Raw genomic sequence first — 23,418 nt, forward strand, 5'->3', positions numbered from 1 at the left:
CTTCTTCACATTAATGTAAATGTATATCAGGAGCTAATAGCTAATTTGTTTAGCACTAGGCTAGAAACAGAGGTAAACATCTAGCCCGGCTTTGTCCAAAAGGAACAAAACCTGTCTCTTAGCAACTACTGTCATCCAATGATACACCTGCAGCCAGGGTAGTTAATATTACTAACCAAATATTTAAACATTCTTAAACTAGGGTTATTTTTTGTATTTCTAGTAAGAATTCATTTATTATTAAGTATGAAAACTTTATTTAACTTTATTAAGAAACAACAGTAATGCAGACATACAAATATGACTCATATATTTAAAGTGTAACTGAACACAAAAAGTATTGTCATGCTCACAATGTAACTCTTAATAGACATTATTACAGATTACGTTAGAATACATTGATTTTAAATTCCAGAAGTGTTTTTAAAACTACAGCAATGAAGATGTCATGTCATTTCCTAACTATATATGTATTCACATGATAAATGTATTGCAGTATCTGGCATATGCTGAATACAGTTTTTTTTTCCTTTTTCATTTCAGTGTTTATAAGCGTTGATAACACAGTTCAGTGAGAATCACGGTGGCAGACTGAACAGAGGTTGTCAAAAGGCAGCGGGCTCCATTTTTGTTTCTTTTACTAAACTTGTATGAAGTGAAGACATTGTCCTTGATTTAAAGTGTCATTGAATCAAGTTGAGCTGGAAGAGGAGGGTAACACATCTGTATAGAAGAACAGGTAGAAGAAGACAAGTGAGAGGGACAAATTTTAGCAAAAAATCTGCATTTTAAAATAACGTCGACGGAACTGAGTTTGTAGGAGAAAGCAATATTGCCCTTTCAATATGCAGGTTGTTTTGTAAGCAGAACTAATTTCATAAGTTTTGTGAAGTACCTCGTAATGCAGGTGGGGGTCGAGGAGGTTTGAATGTGCTTCCTTGTGCTAAAGTATCCACAACCCAGTTGAGGGCACTGGAGCAGTACTCGATCTGAAAAGAAGAACAAGAAGGTGTATCTGAGAAAAGAGTCAATGAGTCAAGACAACTTGAGAAAACCTATGAGAATATGTAATGCTTGTTTTTTGAGAGGCTTGTAAAACATTTAACTGACACACATGGAAAACTATTGCCTTTTTTTCTTTGAAAACAATTGTACTTTTTCCTTTTCTCGGTGAAAACTCACTCCACCCTGCCTTCCTTTCGGCCTGTTATGTGGCAGATCTCACCTGTAGGCATGGGAGAGGCTGCTGTGTCCTGTTTCCAAGCATGAAAGTGGCAAAACCTGGTCCCTGTGTGCCAGTGCTATATAAAAGCACTCAGAGTTCAGTTCCTAAATGGCTTTCCACTCTCAAACATCTTTTTGGAATTAGCTTTTGTTTTCTGCACTAAATAATATAATACACCATTTCTTTGCATGTACATTTATTTTTACAACTGATTGCACTAAGTTGATTAGCTTAAGTTCTGCCTCTGTTTCTTTAATGTGACATTCTTCAATCCATAAAAGTACTTACTACAGAATTACTTACAGTCACCCAAAATAACAACTTCACATAATCCAACATTAAACTGTCTTTTTGCTGTACAGTAGGTATTTTCTCTATGTTTCAACATCCTCTTAATGTATTATGCCAACTGCCACCTGCTATGAAGTGCTTTAAACCTCACAGAGAATACTTTAACTGAGCAGACATGCTGTTTCACAGCAGCAGCAGCATATGTATCATGAATGAATCAAATTTAACCTTTATGTAGAATACTGAACTGGCTGAACCAATGTGCTCTTTCACAGCAGCTCCACGTATGTATCATGAATGACTCAAAGGGTACAAAATGATAAGTTGGAGCTTCGGTTTTACCTGATTCTCCAGAGACCGTAGCCTGTGTTCCAAGTCTCTGCTTTCACTCAGATGTTTAAGCACACCATCTACCCTATATAAACAAAGATACATTTACTTCAGAATGATGGAGTCACACAGTAATAAATAATGCTGCTACAGTGGAGGATGAAGGTGTGCTTACTTAGTAGACATCCGTTTGAGCCTTTCTGAGTCGCTGCTTTTCTGGATCTTGATTCGAGCAGTCAGGAAGTCTTCCTTCTGAATCGTTTCCCATGTTGATAATCTGTTTGCTGCCTTTGTTTCCAAGTCTAACACTGATAGTAAAGACAAAGGGTTGAAATGATTACCTTTCAAATCAGTTTTCATGCTTTCATCACTGCTAAATTGAGTTCACCAAGCAAGTACTCAAAGAATCTATTACTGTAGCCTTGAACTGTCATTTTTAGTGAGCAACTGAGTGATAACATGCTAGCCACTGATTAACAAAAATTTTCTCACTCATTACTCATTAAACTTATTACTTTAAAGTACTTAAGCAATAACTGTATTAAATGAATAACTTGATTTAGAAAGAACCAAGTCTCCTGACTCCAATACTGACCAAAGTGGTGGATCTTTACAGAGGGAACTTTGCGAATAACTCTCCTAATAAAGATGTTGATGTGTGAGAGGATAATGAAAGGAGGAGCCAAAGAAGGACGGGAGTGGTACTCAGCAATCAGGTTGTAACGCTGGAACTTCCAGTAGATGTCACTGTGTTCCTGCACTTTAGAGAAAGTGTAGCTGTGTGGATACAAGCAGATCAGAGCCACTGAGTCAAGTCAAGCCATTCAGTATGTGAATGTATCCTCAGATATAATAAAAGACTGGTTCTTTACCTAAACATGGCAATTAGCAGGTTAATGAGCAGGATGTTGGTGACCAGGAGATATACGACTAGCAGAATCACTACCATCCAGTTACTCTCATGATTTCTACACGGCTCTTCACCGCTCTCAATCAAAGTCACATTGTGTGTACAAGTGATATCCCAGTCCTTACCCACTGCAATAAATTGGAAAAGTAAGAAATGGTTAAAATTATAATAACACTCAATTTCAAATTTCTGTGATGAAAGTAGGTTCCAGGAAAGTGCAGCATTTTAAAACAGATTTCAGCTTGTAACACAGATTTTCTTATTTTTATGCCACTTGCACAAACACTTGTACCATCCATCTCTTCCACAGGGATCTGTCCAAAGATGTGCAAGTATGGCCTGTAGAAAACTCTCCGAAAAATGCGATTCGGGTTTGGATCGTAGGTGTAGATCAGAGCCTGATTGGCAACTCCATACGCCATGACCCACACACCCAGGAAGAAGAGGAAGAAGAAGACATCCTTCATCTGAACAAGAGGAGAAAATTGTCATTTTGTTTTGTGACATATTATTAAAAGTGTACAACTGGTATAATGTCAACTGATGGTAACTTTCTCACCATCTTTCCTACAATGATGATTTTTGGCCCCAACTGCTTGTGAATGGCAAAAATGTGGATGAGGCGAAGGGTGAAGACCATGTAGTCCAAACACAGGACATCTCGGCCAAATTCATGTGACCGGTGGAACATCCTGAAACACAAGCACAGTAAAGCTGAATCAATGAGGTAGCACCACCACCTGGTGGCAAACCTGTATATTAACCTGTAAAATTTGGTTTTTAAAGAAGAAACATTTTTAAACTTAAGGGACTAAATGACCAGGGGTTAAGAAAATTATTTATGCCACACTACATCCATAAACACAAACCAAGCACAAGTCTTTTAAACCTCTTACAATTTTGCAATGACAAAACCTCATTCAAAAATATTATTGTGGAAAATGTTTTTCAATAATCTCTCTTTTTTTGTATTTCTTGTCCATACCTGCAGATTAGTCCTATAATGAACAGGCTGATGGCGGTGAGGTCGCATTTATTCCACATATCCTTAATGTAGAGTCTGAACCTTTGACGCCAAGGCATCGTCCCCAAAAAAATCGACTAGAAGAAGAACACAAAAATTACAACAAACTAAACTATAAGTTTATAGTATAAGTCTATAGTATATATGCCACCAGGGCATATATCCAAATACTGAAAACCACTCTCCGTGTGCTGTTCAAAGGAAGGTGTATTTAATGTGGTAAGCAAAGAAGGAACATAATAAGGAAGGAAGAGATTCAAGTAAAATGATTGACTACATATGTATCATTTTAAAGACTGGGTAAAAACCCAACAGGAATAAGATTTTAATTTATGTAATTTTATTTAATCTTCACTATATTTTTTAAGTTATTTGAAGTCAGTAACAAATATTAAAATGTATTTATCTATTTTAATGTCCATTCTGAATTTAATGCTTGTGACACAGCAGCATATTAACCACTGTATTGCAATACAAATCTTCAGTTATATTGTCTTTCTCCTATGCGCAATTTAATAAAAAGTTCAGTTACTGGGTTCAATTTTTCCCTTTACATTTTCTATAGCTACCAAACCTTTCTGGGAAATAAAGTTCTAAGTAAGATGTCTCTCTTCACTCACCTGTCGGATCTCCTCACAAACAATGGTGAACACCCAGAAGTACAACACACACTCAGCAGCACCTGGGCCTGAGGGTGGTGGGGGCTCGAAATCCACCAACAACACGTAGGCGAAAAGCAAGAGAAACAGGAAGTACATCAGGACGTTGCCCAGAAATGAGGTGACCGGTGCAAACCAGAACTGACGCCAGCGTGACACTATGAATGGACGCTGTGGTGGTCGGTAAGGTACACCTGTATCAAAGATTATAAATGCAGATAGCAGGACTTAAATGACAGCATGTGGTAACAAGAATAATTTCTGATGTCAGACTTTCTTCTTGTAGTGAGTGACAACACTAATTTAAAGATGACTCTTTAAACAGGACTCACCTTTAATGGTACCACTCCTGTGAACTTTTGAGTCAAGGTCACTGGTGTAAGAACGAAAATAAAATTGATTTAATTGTTAGACTTTAGCTAATGCAAAGCAAAAACATAAAAATAACAAACTGATGTTCTACAGATTAACACTGAAGAGTGCAAGTAGAAATATTACAGGTGGTTGATGTCATCCAAAGAGAAGACGGTGGTTCCATAGAGACTGTTAGTGTCCTGGTCTGGCCCATCCTCATTAGGAATTCCCTCCTCCTCTTCCAACTGATTATCTTGTTTTCTATGAGGTAAAATATGTAGCAAATGTTTAAATAAATATCAAAATACATTTACAAACCTTTAATATGAAAAGAATAAGCCTTTAACCTGAAAGAGATGAGATTGGTGTAGCAGAGGATGGGGCAGAAGAAAGTGAGCAGGAGCTTCCAAACCTCTGTGTTCCTCTTCATATCACCCCACCAGATATGGGACAGCAGAGACTGGAAGAGGAGAGAAAATGAGTCCTTATCAATCAACAGCAGCTCACTGGCACAACATGAAGGTAGGATGTGTTATTTTTGAAGAATCCTGCCATTTTTACTTTTGTAACTTTTTTGTAATTTAAATTATTGTACTGTACATGAAAGGGATTGTGCATTGCATAGTCTTATTTATAGGTAGTGTATATGTATTGATTGAACTGTATAATCAAAGCAGATATATACTGAACTGACCTCACAGCCCATTGTTCATTCAGTGGGCTGGTTTCCGTTATTCTGTTCATCTGGATGTAGCGTTTTCAGTGGGAAAAACATTTCGTCACTCATCCAAGTGACTTCTTCAGTTTCAGCTGACTGCAGGTTTCCACAATCTTATAAACAGTAGATTTGCATAATGACTGAAACCAGCCCACTGAAGGAACAATGGGCTGTGAGGTCAGTTCCTTGATCATTAATATGCAAATTCTCATGACCATTGACCAAAACCCACTGATCAAAGCTCATTGATCAAAGGCTGTGAGTAGCATTCACAGAAAGTGGGGAATTGCTGCAATCACAGCATTGTAAGATGGCAAAAGATGTACCCTTGCCCCCCTCGATTCAGAGATGGTCTTTCCGTTTTCACCTAAATGGCCTCCTTGACTCTGCGCTCACACCAGCATTCCTCCCTGTCCAGGATGTGTACATCCTCATCATCGAAAGAGTGTCCACTGGCCTGTAGGTGTAAATAGACTGCAGAGTCCTGGCCTGACGAGGTAGCTCTTCTGTGTTGTGCCATCCACTTCGCCAGAGGTTGTTTGGTTTCCCCGATGTATAAATCCTGGCAATCCTCCTGACTCTTAACAGCGTACACTATGTTACTCTGTTTGTGTCGGGGGACCAGTTTTTGGTGCAGCGTGTTTTGGGGTTTGAAAGCCACAGAGACGTAGTGTTTAGAAAAAATGTGTCTCAACTGTTCCGATACTACTGACACATACAGGATCACTACAGGTTTTCACTTAGGCAGCGGTTGTCCTTCTCTCCTGGATCGGCTGGAGCTTTCTTTAGGTGCTTTCCCAGCTTTGACAAAAGTCCAGCTGGGATAACCACATTTGCTCAGGGCCTTCTTGATGTGCTGTTCTTCTGCCTCCCTGGCCGCTGTGTCAGTGGGGATGGTGTTCGCTCTGTGTTGTAGCGTCCTGATGACACCCAGTTTATGCTCCAGTGGATGATGAGAGTCAAAGCTTAAATACTGATCTGTATGCGTAGGTTTACGGTACACATCAGCTTTTAGATGTCCCCCATTACTGATGGAAATCTCACATTCTAAGAAGGCTAACCTGCCACTTTTCATATCCTCCCTGGTGAATTTCATGTGTTGGTCCACCGAGTTAATGTGATCTGTGAATTGTGGTACGTCCTGAGATCTGATTTTCACCCAGGTGTCATCCACACACCTGAACCAATGACTTGGTGGCATTCCAGGGTAGGATTAAGACACAGTTCCAAAAGCAAACACACTTGGTCGATGCTGAGAGTGGTTCTGTTGCTGAAGTTGGGGTCATCCTGCAATCTCTTACAAACTACCTCCAACACTTCAGTGACTGGAACACAAGTGAAAAGAGACGTAAAATCGTACAAGACCATTGTTTCATCTGCCTCCATAATGACAACAAAATCCAGGGTGTTTTGGATGTGGTGTTCAGAGCTGCCTACCAGCGGGTTGAGGATCGAAGCCAGAAACTTAGAGATGTTATAGGTGACCGAGTTGATCATACAGACAATCGGCCTTAAAGGTGCATCCTGTTTATGTATCTTTGGTTAACAATACAGACTTGGTATAGATTCCCCTGGGTATAGCCTGTGGTATGAGGTCCGGTCAATAGCATTGTCTTGTTCTAACAGCTTCAGGCAATCTATCCCCCTCTTCCTGTAACCACTTCCTGGGTCTCATTTCAGGGGCTCATAAGTATTTTCATCACTGAGCAGTGACAAACTTCTCTCATGATAGTCTTTCTGGTTTAGCAATACTGTGCACCTACCCTTGTCTGCTGGAAGGATGAGACTGTTGCTGTCATTACTAAGTGATGCAAGTGCCTTCCTCGCCTCCATGCTGATGTTGGATGCTGAGGGCTTTGCTGCTGAGACAGGCTGAAAACGTTCGTCCGTAGTTGCTCTGCTTCCACTTCTGCAATGTTGTTTTGAATTGCTGTTTCTGTGGCTGTGATAGTTTCAGTTATTGTTCAAATGTGCTGTTTATAAGGTTTGAGAAACCTACAGTCAGCTGAGACTGAGGAAGTCATTTGGTTGAGCAACAAAACGTTTCTCCAGATGAATAGAATCAGGTGTTCACGATTTCCTTACCTGGATGTACCTATGGGTACTTACAGACACACACCATCTTGAGCTGCTGCTGCCTCTAAAAATATCTTACAATATCAATACTGTGTGCTGTTTAGTAACTTTTTCATTGTTATTTATGCATATGTTGGTTGTTGCTGTGGTTTCTCTGCTGTTTGTTTTTTTTGTTGGTGCTTTTGTTGGTGCTTTTCCCCAAGTTCAATTTCTTTCTTTCTTTTCTTTTCCATTCTCCGGTCTTGTCTATTATGTTTGTAGTAATCCAAAATAAAGAATATCCTAATTAAGCTCTAATAAAATATTACTATCAAGTGGGCAATTATAGCAAATGCTGGAATACTGTACTTGTGAAGTTTTATTTGGCACTTTTTGGCCTTCAGTGAACAATTCTGATTCTGCAATTCAGCTAAACTGCCATACAGGACAGGGGGGAAAAAAAACATGAATGAAAAAGGTTAAAAATCTAACACACCTGTACGCCATCATTACTGAAGAAAAGCCGAGCGTCACCACTCACACCCATCTGAAGACAGGTGCTGTGACCCCAGACAGGAGACTTCCTAATTAGTAGGGTGAAGGATCGGCGTTCATCACTCCGATAGCAAGAGCTGAAAATATCTGAGGTAAAGTGGAGACAAAACATGACATTCAATTTTATTTATATACTGCCAGTTTACACGAACAGTCATCTAAAGGTGCTTTATGTTGTATAGTAAAGACCCTACAATAACACAAAGAAAACCCCAACTTGTAACTCCCTATGAGCAAGTACTCTGAAATCTTGAAGAAATGATGGGGCCAATTTTTTAAAGCTCTTGTATGTAAGGAGAAGGATTTAATTCTGGGTTTAGCAGGGAGCCAATGAAGAGAACCTATGAGAGACATATGCACTCTTTTAGTATTCCTTTTCAGTACTCTCATTGCAGCATTTTGAATAAACTGAAGGGTTTTTATGGAGCTTTTAGGACAACCTGATAATAATTACAATAGTCCAACACAGAAGGAAATCAACCAATCAGTCAATCAATTTATTCATAGGCACTTTTAAAAAGCAACACAGGTTGACCAAAGTAAACCAAACACACACAGAAAGAACAAAACAAAAATCAGTCACAATTAAAAGCTAGGGAGTAAATATGCGTTTTCAAATGTCCTAACTTGAAGGGGCAGACTGTTCCAAAGGTTAGGAGCAAAAATCGCAAAGGCCCGGTCTCCTCTGTGTTTTAGCCTGCTTCTGGAAACGAGCAGAAGCAACCTATCAGCTGACTTTAGATTTCTGTTTGGAGTATTTGTAGTTAAAAGATCAGAGAGGTGCGAGGGAGCTAATCCATTTAGAGACTTAAAAACAACAAATAAAATCTTAAAATCAATTCATGAACGTACTGGAAGCCAGTGTAAATGAGCCAAGACTAGGAGAAATATGGTCACCTTTACATGTGCCTGTCAAGAGTAGAGAGTTTTAGTGAACAAGCTGAAGATGAGAGAGTAGAGCCTGGCTAATGCCAAAATAAAGACCGATACTGTAGACAAGCCTGGATAAAATAAATGCGTTAATCAGTCATGCATATTTGTTTAATACAAACATGCATTTAAAAGCATATGCTGGTAAAAAATGTGCAATACATGCACATTTTGTGGGCAAAAGACTTGCAACTGACAAATAAAGGCTATCTCATCTCATCTCATCTCTCAGTTGCCATTAGAAAAGCCAAAGCTGATCACTTTGTTATAGAGACTTCAAACAATCTCAAAAACCTCTTTACATTTATGAAAACAATAAAGTCCTTGTCTGGTGATAATACTGGCACAACGCTTCCCCCATGCCTTATAAACACTTGCATCATATTTATGAGAAGGCTGACATGCTTGGTTGTTTTAATGAACATTTTGTAATATCGGGCACACTGTTGGAGAAAGTAAATATTTCTTATGAGCATTCCTCAGCTGCATTCTCTGATAATTCTGTGGCCAGCCACTCCTCTAGTTTTAGCCTGGTGACAGCATCAGACCTCAAACTTTTGGATACTAGAAAATCAGCAGGTCCAAACAATTTGGAGACTTAATTTTTGAAGTTAGCTGTTGATTTTATCGCCCCATTAGTTACTTTTCTTCTTAATCGTTTTTGGATACAACTGAAATTCTAAAGGAATTTCTCTTGAGTTCTTGAGTTCTAGCAACCACAGAGACGAGTCCATTGTCAGAGAATATGAGAAGATCATTTATAACCTCCAATAGTCCTGTTTCTGTTCAAAGATGATTAATAGAGATGGGATAATCATATTTAACATCAAAGACTTAATTAATGGTAGGAAATATTTGAACACTCTTGTAGGAATGGGGTCTAATAAATGTTCAGCTGAAGTCCAAATATATATCTGTAGTATTCAACATAGATGTACATAATTACATATGTGAAATGGTTATGAACCTTTATATTTTCTCAAATGGTTAAAATTAGATAATCTCAAATTTTATGTATTCCTTAAAATGTAAGAAATATTCAGCTCAGAGATGTGACTCTTTCAGTCTGGTTACAGTGCTGAAAAGAAACCAGGAGTTGTTCTTATTTTTTCAATCAGTGATGAACAGTAAGTGTTTACAGAACATAAAATATTTTTTCCAGGCTAAATGAAGATCTTCAAAGTGTTTGAGATGCCATTTCCTCTCCAGCTTCCCAAGTTATCTGCTTTAAGCTGCATATTTGAGACTTATATTAAAGAGTCAAACACTTCTCTCCCACACCTCTGTGGGAGTCAGGTTTAAGTAGCTGCTCTGTACTCTAGCATTGAAGAAGATGACATTGGAGGAACTATATCCTTAAACTTAGCTACAGCACATTCAGAAAGATATTTACTGTAATGAAATTTTTAGTTACTATTGTGTAAAGCGTTAGATAGGTTTTGCTACAATTGTGTTACATCAGCTGTTAAGAGAAAAACTTTAATGAAACTATTATGAAAGTAGATAACAAATAATCATAACATGAACAGTAGTGGAAAACTGTTTCTGAGGTCTCACCATGTGCCAGGTTCTCAAACCTCTGGGCCAGCTCTTTCAAGGAGAGTTTGGTTTCATTCTCTATCTCAAGTTTGGACAGTTCTCTGAGTATTTTACAGCCACCAAGAGCACTCAGGACTGCCTCACCTGCCTGGAAAGTAAAGCAAAGACACGGATGCAAAAAGTAAATTCATTGTATCTAATACTGTCTGCATTATTATCTCAGTTCGTTCTGTTGAAGTAGTCTAAGTGGTACAGCACAACCAGACAATCATTAACACATCTACTTGCTGCATGAAGTCTAAGTTGGTGATATTAGCAATTTACTTAAAGGTACTATATACATGTATTTTAGATTTATAGTTCTACTGCTATTTTTCACAAGATCTACTGCAAGCTGGAGTAGAACCTGCAGCATCTCGTGTACTAGTTCATGCCCAACTGTGTAACATTTGCAGAGGCTACAGGCTAAAAAAAGGATTATCACTAGCTGCTGACCCTGATCACAAAGTTGGAGTGTGTAAGAAAACATCTACTCAATAGTTGCTGCTAGCCATGGCTTACCAGTAATTAGTAAACTAAATGCTTAAATATAGCAAGTTCACAATTCAATTTGATTATTTTATAGTAATTATTTGCTTTTAGATTAAGATTTAACATTGTGATAAGACATAATGTCATATGTTATCATATGATTTACATTTTATATAATCAATGCTTAGATCATAAAATAATCATTAACAATACATTGTAATTAACGACACACGTGTAACAAATAGCACTAGCTGCATCTCATTCTCACAAATGTCCAATATTTTTTTAATCCCTTTTTTTCTTCTGTTAATTATTAAGTAATCGCCTTATAACCCTTTTGGAAAAGCACCACTCCTGAACTATTAACACTAGAGAAACCAGTTGTATCTTGACTGTGGCTTTTAAACCAGCTGAACACAAGTAAAACATTTTTTAAATTTGTCTCAGAGCTTTTACCATCTCCCAGAAATAAAGGGCCATCTCCTTGCGGTTTTGCAGAACAGCCCAGAGGAAGAGAGAAGCCCAGGGATCGAGGCAGGGCCGGTCCTGATACTTGCAACGTCCACGCAGAACCTTACTGGCTCGCTTTGATGAATGAAGAAATAATACTTATTATCAGGTCAACCATGAAAAAGAAATGCTATAACCACAAGAACACTGTGTGCATATTCTGAAAAGTTCAGAGTACCCTCAGAGCTGTCCCTTTGGATGAAGTGAACTCTAATCTCAAAGGTTGATAGTAGAAAGGCTGGCAGACATCACCCATTAACAGCTCCAGGACCCTTGACACCTGAGGAAACATGTGGGTGGGACAATAAGCACAACAGTATCAGATGTTCTTCACATTCTTTATTAATCTATTTGAGCATAATTAATGAAAAAGCACAGAATCTCTTTGATTCCCAAACTTACCTCAAAAAGGGTGACCTCCTTCACTGGTCCATCCTCATTGTTATCTTTCAACAATTTTGTGGATGAATTCTGTTTTTCTGATGGGGAGTGACGCTCCACCATTGCCAGCCGCTCTGCTAGACACTGCTGTAGCAGCTGATAGAGCAAGGTCCCATCTGGCACAGAGCGATAGAGGCTTTCCAGCCTGCCATAAGTGAGGTACTCCATGATGTTCAAACCATTCTCAGTGAAAAGCCGAACAAACTGGGGCTTGTCATTGATCAGCGCATCTGTCATTGAGTCCTCCAAATCTTTATACTGTTTGATTGGAGGAAGAAGATCACGTTTTAAGACAGGTCAACATTTTTTATGACAAATATTCCTCCATAAATCTGATTTGACAAATAAATCAGTGATTTATTTGTCAAAAGTGTCACAGTAGGCTGCATAATGTAATGTTTTGTATGAATTCTTCTTTCAATGAGACATCTGTGTGATGTCTTTTTTCCTCCTCACCTTCCAATGGATTTCTCCATTGAAGAGTTCACTCTTGGCAATGTCAACCCTGTTCCACGTTACTGCTAGTTTCAGCTCATCAGTATAAGGGTTGTCCTCAACTGATGAATGTTGCTTACTTGCTGAAAAACACAAAGACAACACAAAAATCAAAATAAGATTTTAAAAAAGTGTACGTTACAGCTCTTTTGCAAAATTACAGCCTACTTACATACCTCCCACCAGTGTTTTAAGCAGGACTGTGTCAAAGTCATTTGGACTCTCGTGCTCTGCATGGTAGACTGTAATCAAATGTCTGTTCTGGTAAATGTTCAAAGCCTGGAGACAGAAGATGGAAAAGGGAACAGGAATGACAGAGACATGATCACAATTTTTTTTTTTTTTAGAAAAAGATTAAATTGCACAGCCTGTGTGTTCTGGTTAGGCAGGATAAATTCCTATTATGACAGATAAGCTAATCAACACACACTCTAATACTATCATACTCTGAATTTAGTTAAAAAACAAACTCCAGGCTTGCCAAATCTGAGTTTCCTGTTTGAGTTTAGTGTGCACGTGAGCAGGGAAATAAATCAAGAGCAGAGTCTCCATTTTAATCCAGTGGACCAAGGAATATGAATCCATGTCAGTGCTGTCTAAATATTTTATTTTTCTTCTTCAAAACAGAAGGGAATACAGAGTCATTTTAATCATCTTGTTCCATTCTGTTATCATAGACAAGATGAGATTTTGACATATTTTGATATATTTGATATAAAATGTCTATTTTTATATAGTCTTTTATCAGCTGTTCTCGTACATGAAACTCAGATTTCACTCTCAGAGTTTATTGCTAAATTCAGAGAAGGAACACTTAACTAAAGGCAGCACCTTTATTGCCCGGAGAAACAAACTAAAATCAAAACAAATGTATACTAAAGAAACCAACAAAACATGAACTAGAACTAAGAAACTCCCGGTCATTAGTGGCTTGACCTGAGAACATGGAACTACACACAAAACACAGCAACGTAGAGGTTGCGACAACAAACAGGGGAAGACTTAAATACACAGGCAGAATAATGAGAGGCTGGGGAACAGGTAAAAACACAGGTGGGACTAACCAGACAAAACAAGACAAAGGGAAGCAAAACTGAACACACTAACATAGGACACGACACTGTCAAAGTAAAATATGATGTATGACGTATGGCGGCCTTGACACTGAGACATGACTCACGGGATATGAATTGTGGAACACAGGGAGGACACAGTGACTGAAACTATAAGCTAAAAGCAACAAACATAACATGAACAGAAAACCATCAAGAACCATCATGAATAACAATAATCAAGCAATACAAATCAAACACAAAACCAAGTGCCGTGACAGGAACAGGGTGCCAACACCTGATAAGTCAACAACGTGCCACATAAAACAACAGGTAATGTTGACTCACCTCAGCTAAGGAAAATTTTTTACAGCTTTATTTTATTACTCAAATTTTTTCCACTCTGAGTGTGAAGGAAGGGTAGAACCAGAAAATTCAATTTAAAGACACATTTAAAAAGCTCAATAATAATGAGTGTCCTCCACCTGTCCAGTTTCCTGAAATTCTATTAAGGGCACACTGCACACCATGCTAAGAAATGACTGTGACTGAGTGTCCAGCGTGTTTTATTAGTCACGAGAATTCTCCGTTTGGCCAAAGGGTGGGGAAGAGTGGCGCAAGTTTCTGGGCTTCAGTCCAAAGCAATTTTCTGACGTCTTAACTAGACAAAGGATCTGATGGCTCTGGGGCAGAGGCTCACGGGAGGTCGGCTGAGTATCTTAAAGTCTGCGCCCCGCTCTGTATAACACAGGAAACAACGCATCATTTTCTTGCTCACCCACACCAGTTTGTTCTTCTCCTTATGTGCCATTGCAAGCTGCTCTGTAGGCCCTGAAAGCCAAGGCTGACCTGGACTCTGGTCGTCCCGTTTTCCACCCCTGACTTGACCCTGACCCACCACTGCTGCAGCTGGACCCACCGCAATAACCTAAAATGCCAATTGAGCCGTGGGAGCGGGACCTCACCCAGTGCAGACGCAGAGCACTAAAGCCAAGGCCTCCTCTCACTACATGGGAGGAGATCCCCAGACAGATCCCCCTTAACATGATAACCACACTAACTTCATCTCCTAACAAAGGTTTACTGGCCTGGAGCGAAGATACTCCAGAGGAGAAGCTCTGATATTGTCTAAGAAATAATGTACCTAACATTTTCTTTATCTCCTTTTCCTAATTATGGTAAACTGACACATGGGAAGGACCATGTGTCACAAGGAGGTTTACTTTTCTATGATTTTTCCATGATTTGTGTGACTAACAATTCATGTACAGTCATCAAAACTCTACAGTTAGTACAGATAAGCTTTTGATATCCCACAAGTAAAGTTCACTGAACAGAAAGTAAAATGTTGATTTCAAAATAGAAGTTTTTCCTTCCAGTAAAGGAGATACAGGTGCAGTAGACAGAGTATTGCTGGAAGAAATCATCCCAAGGTTGAAAACTCCAGACTGAGACTGGCTGCTGATCAGAAATCTTCAGAGACCCAGCGGGAAGCAGGGACCAGTCCATGCACAGTTGGACATGGTAAAATAGAACGGCACAAAGGAGTGTGTGTGATGTTTGGTGATGCGTATGTACCTTCATCCCTAGCAATATCGCTGATAATGGTTCTTTTACAGAAACTGAACTGGAAACATTGGCGGATGGATTTAATGATGCGATTTGATAAACAAGCCTCACACTGAATGGCTTCCTTATCTTAAATCTTTTTTCCTTTGTATAATTACTAATAGTGAAGGTCAATATGACCTGAAGTAGCCTGCTCAACTATGTTATCTGCTGACTGTATGAAACTCCCAGGGAGACCAGCGCCAGGTGCTTCCTGGAGAAAGATAGTGGGAGTCGCTCTCTGGCCAGCAACAGCGCGGGTGAAAAAAAAAACTGTTGCAACTGTAAGATACAGGAGTTGTGTGTGTGTTAAGGTATAAAAGAGACCTGCAACGTCTCAAGGGCAGAGCTCTCATGACTGTAGAACTGTGATGTTTGATGCATGTTAGCCTTCCTCCATGCAGTAATTAAAAAGCTTGGCCACAGCTGATCGCGTCGCAGACTTTATTAACTGAAAATTGCACAACACCATCTTTGAAAATGGTCAGATACAAGGACTGGACTGCAAATGAGTGAAAAAGCAGCCAGTGGCAAAAGCCTGAATACCCTGTTTCATGTTTCTAAAACACACTGAACACTAATGCATTAATTTATTGTAAACAGTACTTTTTAAGGCTATTAGATTTTGATTTTGGGCTAGTGCTGATTGATCAGTTGCATTCAGAGGCGGAGCATGTGGGATTTTTTTTGGGGGGGGGGGCTAGAAATGACTGAAAGATTAATTGGCTCTGTTTTGAGTTTTGTTCAAAAAAGAATGACTTCATATAGGGAAAAATATATATCACATATGCAGGACACCTTAAACTAGTTTTTGATCCACAATTAAAACAGGACTACAACAGTTCAAAATCAGGACTACTTAGGACTTAACCAAGATAGAACCAGAATCAGAACTAGATGATAGTAGCACTAAAAATCATCATAGACCTGCACTACACTTATTTTTTTAATTCTACCAAAGTCCACTATTTAGATTCAGAAAAGTTTATATAATTATTTAGCCTTGTTGTGCAAACAAGCCTGCATAACTTAATAAATATATAACTTGAAAAATAACAAACCTAAAAAGAAACACTAGGTACTAGATACATGAGTACCTATGATACGGTGATACTTTTGGTAAACAACCATTTGACTAACATGTCTCACCTGCTCTTGTTCCATCTCTGTTCTGTCCTCATTCTCCTCTCTCTCTCCCTCTCTGTTCCTCTCTCTCCCTCTTTGTGCTGACAATCATCAAATATACAGTGGAAACCAGATATTTACATACTCTTCAGATCAAAACACAAACACTTTTTTAATTGTAACATCAAATCAGACTAAATGTTTATTTTTTTAGATTGATAAATATAAAAAACATATTTGTTAACTTTAAGAGTAAAGAGAGAAACTATCTGTATTTCTTAATTGCAAATGGCACCAAATTGTATTCAAAATTGAGCCACACTTATGGAGCTCCACAATTCTTTTCCTGGTGTTTTGGTTGATATCTCTTGATTTTCCCATGTCAAAGAAACAGGCTCTGTGTTTTGCCTTATATGCATCCACAGGTGTGCCACCAATTTACTCACATGGACTCTACTAACCTATCAGAAGCTTCTTCAGCTCAGAAAGGAATCGTCTGGAATTTTCTTATTAATTAACAATAAACTTAGTGTATATATACTCCTAAATTTGATGAAAGTGATAGACAGCTCTGTCTCTCTTTATTCTGACATTTAACTAATTCAAAAGACATTTCAATATTTATTTATCCAAAACAAAACAAGTTTACTCTAAATTGATGTTGTACTACAGTAAAAAAATGTTCTTGTGTTTTCCATAAAGTGTATGTAAATATCTGGTTTAAACTGTGAATATACTGCTGTGTATTGAAATTCCTCTTTTTTTGCATCGGAATATACTGAACAACATACAAAGCATAATATATAAAATAACATCTACCAGAGTTTTTTCTTTGAAAGAAGCTCCTTCTGTCCATTCTTGCATATCAGTACATTACTAAAACCGATTTATTTAGCCGTGGAGGGTAACAACTGAAAATATGAAATAAACACACATGTAAGCTAAGACTCTCTAAAGAAACAGCATTGTTGTTGTTCGGCTTTTCATTTCGCCATTTGTTGATTCACTTGAAGAGCAAGTAACGTAATATGGGTCAAGTGATCAGTTTGATATCAATCTTTCGTGATAAACCGTCATATTTACATTATTTGTACAGTATGAATGATTTGCTTTGGTACCTGGTCAGACTTCAGTTCTCATCTGTCTGCCTCGCTCCGTTTCTCTCAGCGCACTTGCAGGCAGCAGCTGCCCCGCCCCGCTTAGTGTCTGAGCTCGGATCATACCAATATTAGGGGGGATTTACGCACAGTCGTAAATTCCCAAAGTGTGCACTATGTGCTTCGAATATTGTGTGTAGTTTTTGTTTTATACAGTTGTCAGCCAGGCATCTAACTATGAAAAAATTACACTCCAAAAGACCCCGGGCTTCTGAAAAAACAACCCAGGCTTAAGCCCAGTAAGCCACCCCCCCCCGCTCCGCCCCTGGTTGCATTTATAAGCTTGCATATATGATTTGGTTCTATAAAAACAACTTTAATCACAGCTTGTGAGTGAATTAACTTTTTGTCACTGTGGTGAAACAAATAACAGCCTGAAGTTTCAACAATTTGTAACAAATTGAGAAAGTAATTTTTAAATTACTACACTAAAAAATATAATGTGAATAAACTTGGAATTGTGATCCTGACACATTGACAGTAAGATCGAGCTAAATACTTAGATTTAGTACTCGATATCAGTGCTAAAATACACCACAGTCTAGTGGTCTGTAGCTGATAAATACGCAGAGAGAGAAAGTGTTTCCTCCGGCTAGTAAATGCAGTGCAGTGCATCAGTGCATCTGTTCTCAGCACTCACCTGCTCAACTAGTTTGTCAGTCTGTGCTTCTGAAGGAAAATGCTTCTTAAACCGTTCTGCCACTCTGTCTTTAAGATCCACCTTGGGAGCTTTAAGAGCCTCACTGTTGCCTTCACCAGAGGACGGCACAGCTGGAGCTGAAGACAGGTTCTCCAAGACATCACTCAGGAAATCAGCCAAACCCCCTGAGCCAGCCAGAACCAGCCAGGGGATGCAGCTTTTTAAAGAAAGATCCATTCTCTGACAGACATTACAAAAACCATGAATGAAACATTTACACAATTTAAATACTAAGTCACAATTAATGTTGTGATAATGAACATATAAAGCAGACTTTACCTTCAGCATGTCTGTTTCGCCTGATATCAGCATACAAAGGACAGGGATTTCAATACTGCCACTTCCTTTAAAAAGATACAACAATTTTTAGCATCTTCCAGTCTTGATCAAATGTTTTTGTTAAATTAAACACAAATAACTTTCAATTAACTTTAGCTAAAAAAAAATGAGTGGAAAATATTGGGCTGACAACGTGTTATCAGTATTCAGATAAAACTTCCCTTAAGCTCCCTCAGAGTCCGTAATATAATATTTTACTTTAAAGTTTATGGTGCCATCTCTCACCCCTTATGCCTGTGCGCTGCTGGGAAATGTATTCCTCCAGTCTGGCTCTGAACTCCGTTTCTCCTCCTCTGCGGCCCACACTCCCATCGTCCACCAGCAGAAAGGCCTGGTAGTTGTTGTCCAGGGGGCAGGAGTCCTGTGATGCGTTTGAGGCATTGTACTTTGCAGGAAAGCTCCCCTGCAGAAGCAGAAAACCGGGTATACTAGTGTTTCTTTACTTATGTGTGTTATATCTATATCAATAGAAGATGCAAATACAGTCTGGTCCCAAGACTATGGAAATGAAGCACGGTAAGCATGGATTTACCTTACTTTGAGCACTAAAATCCACACAATCTTAGTCATTTAAAATTGGGACACAAAAGGCTGTTTATATTAATTATAAGCAACTAAAACAAAAAACACAATTAAAAAGACAAATATAAATCAAATCTTTAAGTGAACTTTTTGGACAATAAAGGTGAACATGATTTTTTTTAATGCTTTGAAAAATGTTTAAATGTGTAATGTCTGTACTACCTGAGGTTTGACCAGCTGCTCTCGCTTTTCCACGAGGCCCCACGGAGCAATGCCCAACGCTACCACCTTGTTGAGGGACACTGAAGATGCTGCAGCTGCATGATCTCTCACCGCCTGTCCAACACACCGGCCAACACCTTCATGCAGGCCTGTAGTTAGGATCCATGCACCTGGGGAAAACAGATAAATGGTAAATGGCCTGGTTCAAGCTGTATACTACATAGATTACTGTGACATGTCACTAAATGTTTCCCCAGTTGTGGAAAAAGTTGGGATGCAGTGTAAAATATAAGAGTGAAAATCACAATTGGTGCACAAAAATTAAGGCCAGGGTCCAGGGAGTAACAAAGTATGCTTTATTAGACCTTATAATCCACTGAGCAATCATTACTGCTTCCATCTTGGTGTCTTGAGTGCTAGGGAAGGAAACTACTTTATTGGGAACATTGGGTAGGCACTCTTTGTCTTAAATGTATTTGATTTTATGCCCACAACAAAAACACCTAACATGCCAGGTGTGTTCCAGGACGCATAGCGTCTTCTGGCCACAAGATGGGGTCTGGCCAGAGATAAGCTGTTATTATCTCTGTTGGAAGGAGCAGTTTGTGATCAAGGTCTACCTGCACGTCCCGGGTCAAGGAGGGTTATGCATACTCTTGCCGATAACTTCACCAGACATTCTCCTGCTCTCACAACGGAAATTATGTTTGGCAGTTCAGACATTGGATGAGTGAGTGCATTGCTGGCAGTTCCAGCCTCCAGGTGTAAAGGCCTTGAGAGGTGTGGCCTCTGATGGAGTCCTTCTCCTTCCACTGGCCAGAGTGGGAGCAGATCCTCATATTGCTGCATTTTAAGCCTTACCCAGGGTCATGTTTACCTTCATTTGGATGTACTTGTACTCCTCAGTGAGGCTGGGTAAAATTGAGTACAATTGCTACTTTAATGCACTATCGCAATTTTATGTGACTGCATTAAGACAACTTGTATATCTTGATGCATGCTCAATTATCCAGATAAGGAAGCATCTCAGCTGTTTTCGAAGCTCAAAATGCTACTTCCAGATGAACAGAATCTGCTTTTTGGGGCATCTTATGCAGTTTTAAAATCTAGAAACTAAGTTCAGGTAAGCCATGCGTTGAGAGTATTTTAGACATTTTTTTTATGGCACAGGGAACTGTGTTGAAAATATGATGGCATCTGCTAACCAACAATAAACTATTTCAGCAAACAGCTCACAGAAATTCCAATCATACTGTTAACATCATAGATGAGTTTGTAAGGCACTGACACAGATGCATAAAGTTTTTTACCTGTGCTTTGTGATGCTTTCACCAGTCCCTGTCTGAGGACCTCCCGTACCCAGGTCTTCACCTGTGTCTTGCCCTCTCCACCCACAACAGAAACAACCAGGTTGGGTGCAGGAAGACCCCATATTGACTGGGCTGTCAGTATGTTGTACACCACCGAAGGCTCAGTGCTCCATGACAGGCGCAGGAACTAAGTTTACAGATTTGATGAATTAGAACTTAGAAAATGAAAATGACACTTGAAAGAGTGACCCATAAGAGCCCAGACTCATTTTTACTGTCTGGCAAACTATAGGAAAGTCAATGTAAAAAAAAAAAAAAAAAAAAAAAGGGTTGTAAAGTGGCAGTGATACCTGTGTCAACATTGAGTTCTTATGAGTTTTAATCTTGTCACTTTATCTGTACTGACTTTGTTTACTCAGGTGTAGCAGTAGTAGGTTGAAGGTCAGGAAAACTCAAAGTACTGACTACCAGAGCTCCGGATTTATCTTGATTTTTATTTAACCCACCTTTACAGGAATTTTCCTTTAATAACGTGCTCACATTTTCAAAAACTGTAGAGATAAAGCGTTATGGGACAAAAAGAAAAGCACCCACATGGCTGTGCCTCTTGCTGGCTCCTACAAACTGCACCTCTCCAAAGGCATCAGTTGGTTGTTCAGAGGAGTGCTCCGCACTTTCCCAGTGCTTCAACATTGCTGTGCTGAAATAGTCTCCAACAGCCACAGAGGCATGGTCATCTCTCGCAGCCCCACACTGACACAATGCACCATTACTGAGAGAGGTGGAGGGATAAAACATCACCAAGACAACCTACTTAAAATACAGACATGTCACTATCAAAAGGCAGAGGTCACAGTACCTGAGGGAATCCTCTACAAAGATGCTGCACACTCGTTTCTTGATGATTTTGGGGATCCAATTCTGAAAGGATTTTTAAAATGTTGTTAAATAGTGATGAACGTCTACAGATTTCTGAGCCTAGTCTAACAGTGAGTCTGTGTATGCACATAATCTGTAGTACAAAAACACAACCCACAAGCCAAAAAACATGTTTTTTGTATTAAGCTTTTAAATTAGCCTTGGTATTCATTGTGCAACTAAAACAGGCTTACGTATTTTAACAGCTGGAGAGAGAAAAAGGTCTTTGCACCTTGTCTTTACAGCTACTGATTGCTGTCTTTAACAATCTCAACGTTTTTCTTCCCTTACTTGAACAATTATTTTTCCCAAATATGTGTTGATCATAATTATTGGTAGTGTATATATTTCTTTCTGTGATAAGTAGCCTTTTTTCAGTGTGCAAGCTGCGAAAATAGCAGGTGTCAGTGTGGAGATGAGTGTGAGAAATTTTTTTAAATCTTGATACAATTATAGCACAGTTGCTTTGAAAGCTTCATTGTTTCACAAAAGCTTTGTTTTTTTGTGAAGCTAAATGGAATGAAATGCAGCCATCATCAACGTTATTAGTAAACATGATGAAGTGCTTAACTACATGCTTATGTTTAGGATGCTGTATGTAGACTAGTAGACATAAGTGTGCTTTCCATTTTTTTCTGTTAAGTAAAAGTCAGTGAACTGTTATAGAAATGTTGCACCGAACCTGTTTCTACTTTTTAAAGCTTGTTTTACGATCAACCAGTTAGACAAGTTTTTTATCAACAAATTGCAGCCGAAATAATAGATGTTTGTTCACGAGCACGTTTGAAAAGCGTGTTGCGTGTAGTTTTCCAAGAAGTTTGTGGGCGGCTCACCATCACTGTTACTTGGAACTTCATTGTAAGAATTTTTCAAGTATAGCTTGCACTTTTTTAAAAAATCTTTAAATGTAGGGGGTTTTTTTGTTGGTTCCTTACTTTCTCTTTGTTTTGTTTTGTTTTGCTTTAGCCGACATGCCACCATGATATCTTAACAGCAGCTGAAAGATTTTAGCAAAAGCTGACTTACCTGGCTCTTCTCAGTCTGGCAGATAATGTCTGCGTTGTTATCTCTACCTGCTTCTTCTATTCTCCCTCCTTCTCCTTTTGCTTCTGTGTCATTCATGCTTCCCTTTCAGTCGAGTTCAGTGAGAAATGTGTGCAGAAGAACTAAAAGTGACTTTTTCTGACCATACTTCACCTTGTGGCTTACTGCTGAAACCCTATTCCCTGCCACTAACGTCTCTCAGTGTCCACAATAAAAGTAGGTGCAGCCAGCACTAAGGTATGGGTGTGGTTTCACAGAGGCAAACAGTTCCTCCAAACTCTGAAAACAGGAAAAGCCAGTCAAAACCACACACTACTCAGACACAGAGTCTGAGCTGGTGTAGTGTTTATTCCAATCCTTCCTCATCACGTTACCTGGTCACTGGGACCTCATGTGAGGGAATTGAACACCCTCAATAACACATTTAGACACCACTGTAGCAGACAGACAGCTCACCATACTTATGTTCTCTAATTGTTATTGGGAGCTAAAAATATCACGCATTTGCAACAGAGACTGTTAGGTATGTGTCTCTGTGGTGCTCACGCCCACAAGAAGTAATCTGTGGAATCATGCAAAGGCAAATATATTTGTTTTAAAGGCCAATTTCAGTAAGAAAATCATTATTAGAATTATTATTCAGCTGAAATTTAGCCCAATTTGTGCATGGATTCCACTTGCTTAAGCATAACTTCGTAAAGACAATTTCTGGTTCTCACAGACCTGTAACTTCCTCTGTAAGAGGCTCCACTCGTTGCCTGTATTAATGACACCTGTTTGAACTCGTTATCAGCATAAAAGACACCTGTCCACAATCTCAAACAGTCACACTCCGAACTCCACTATGGCCAATA

The 23,418-nt window shown here is 39.0% G+C and overlaps 1 protein-coding gene across 1 annotated transcript; it reads right to left on the reverse strand.

Moving 5' to 3' along the window:
* Positions 1–240: 240 nt before the first annotated feature.
* On the reverse strand, positions 241–23,164 carry LOC116319905 (transient receptor potential cation channel subfamily M member 4-like). Its single transcript, XM_031739371.2, has 29 exons — positions 22,939–23,164; positions 22,547–22,843; positions 21,462–21,523; positions 21,197–21,374; positions 20,603–20,789; positions 19,293–19,462; positions 18,774–18,951; positions 18,489–18,553; positions 18,150–18,389; positions 12,744–12,846; positions 12,529–12,650; positions 12,034–12,330; positions 11,810–11,911; positions 11,578–11,706; positions 10,609–10,738; positions 8,063–8,208; positions 5,141–5,253; positions 4,938–5,054; positions 4,772–4,812; positions 4,401–4,633; positions 3,742–3,857; positions 3,316–3,448; positions 3,049–3,223; positions 2,719–2,884; positions 2,442–2,623; positions 2,022–2,154; positions 1,859–1,931; positions 896–989; positions 241–723 (listed from the first exon to the last, which is right to left on the reverse strand). Exons 2-29 carry the CDS (start codon positions 22,640–22,642, stop codon positions 692–694), a joined length of 3,813 nt encoding a protein of 1,270 aa, XP_031595231.2. The 5' UTR covers positions 22,643–22,843; positions 22,939–23,164; the 3' UTR covers positions 241–691.
* Positions 23,165–23,418: the final 254 nt, after the last annotated feature.

This window comes from Oreochromis aureus, linkage group 8, assembly GCF_013358895.1.
Source record: "Oreochromis aureus strain Israel breed Guangdong linkage group 8, ZZ_aureus, whole genome shotgun sequence".
Classification (NCBI taxonomy): Eukaryota; Metazoa; Chordata; class Actinopteri; order Cichliformes; family Cichlidae; genus Oreochromis; species Oreochromis aureus.

What these genes read in the sequence shown, in the direction of transcription:
- LOC116319905 (XM_031739371.2), bottom strand. Translation starts at nt 22,642, where the DNA reads ATGAATGACACAGAAGCAAAAGGAGAAGGAGGGAGAATAGAAGAAGCA. An exon ending in GCAGCGCACAGGCATAAGGG is followed by an intron (nt 18,554 to 18,773) that starts GTGAGAGATGGC and finishes ATCTTTTTAAAG; the next exon opens with GAAGTGGCAGTATTGAAATC. An exon ending in CTCAAACGGATGTCTACTAA is followed by an intron (nt 1,932 to 2,021) that starts GTAAGCACACCT and finishes TTGTTTATATAG; the next exon opens with GGTAGATGGTGTGCTTAAAC.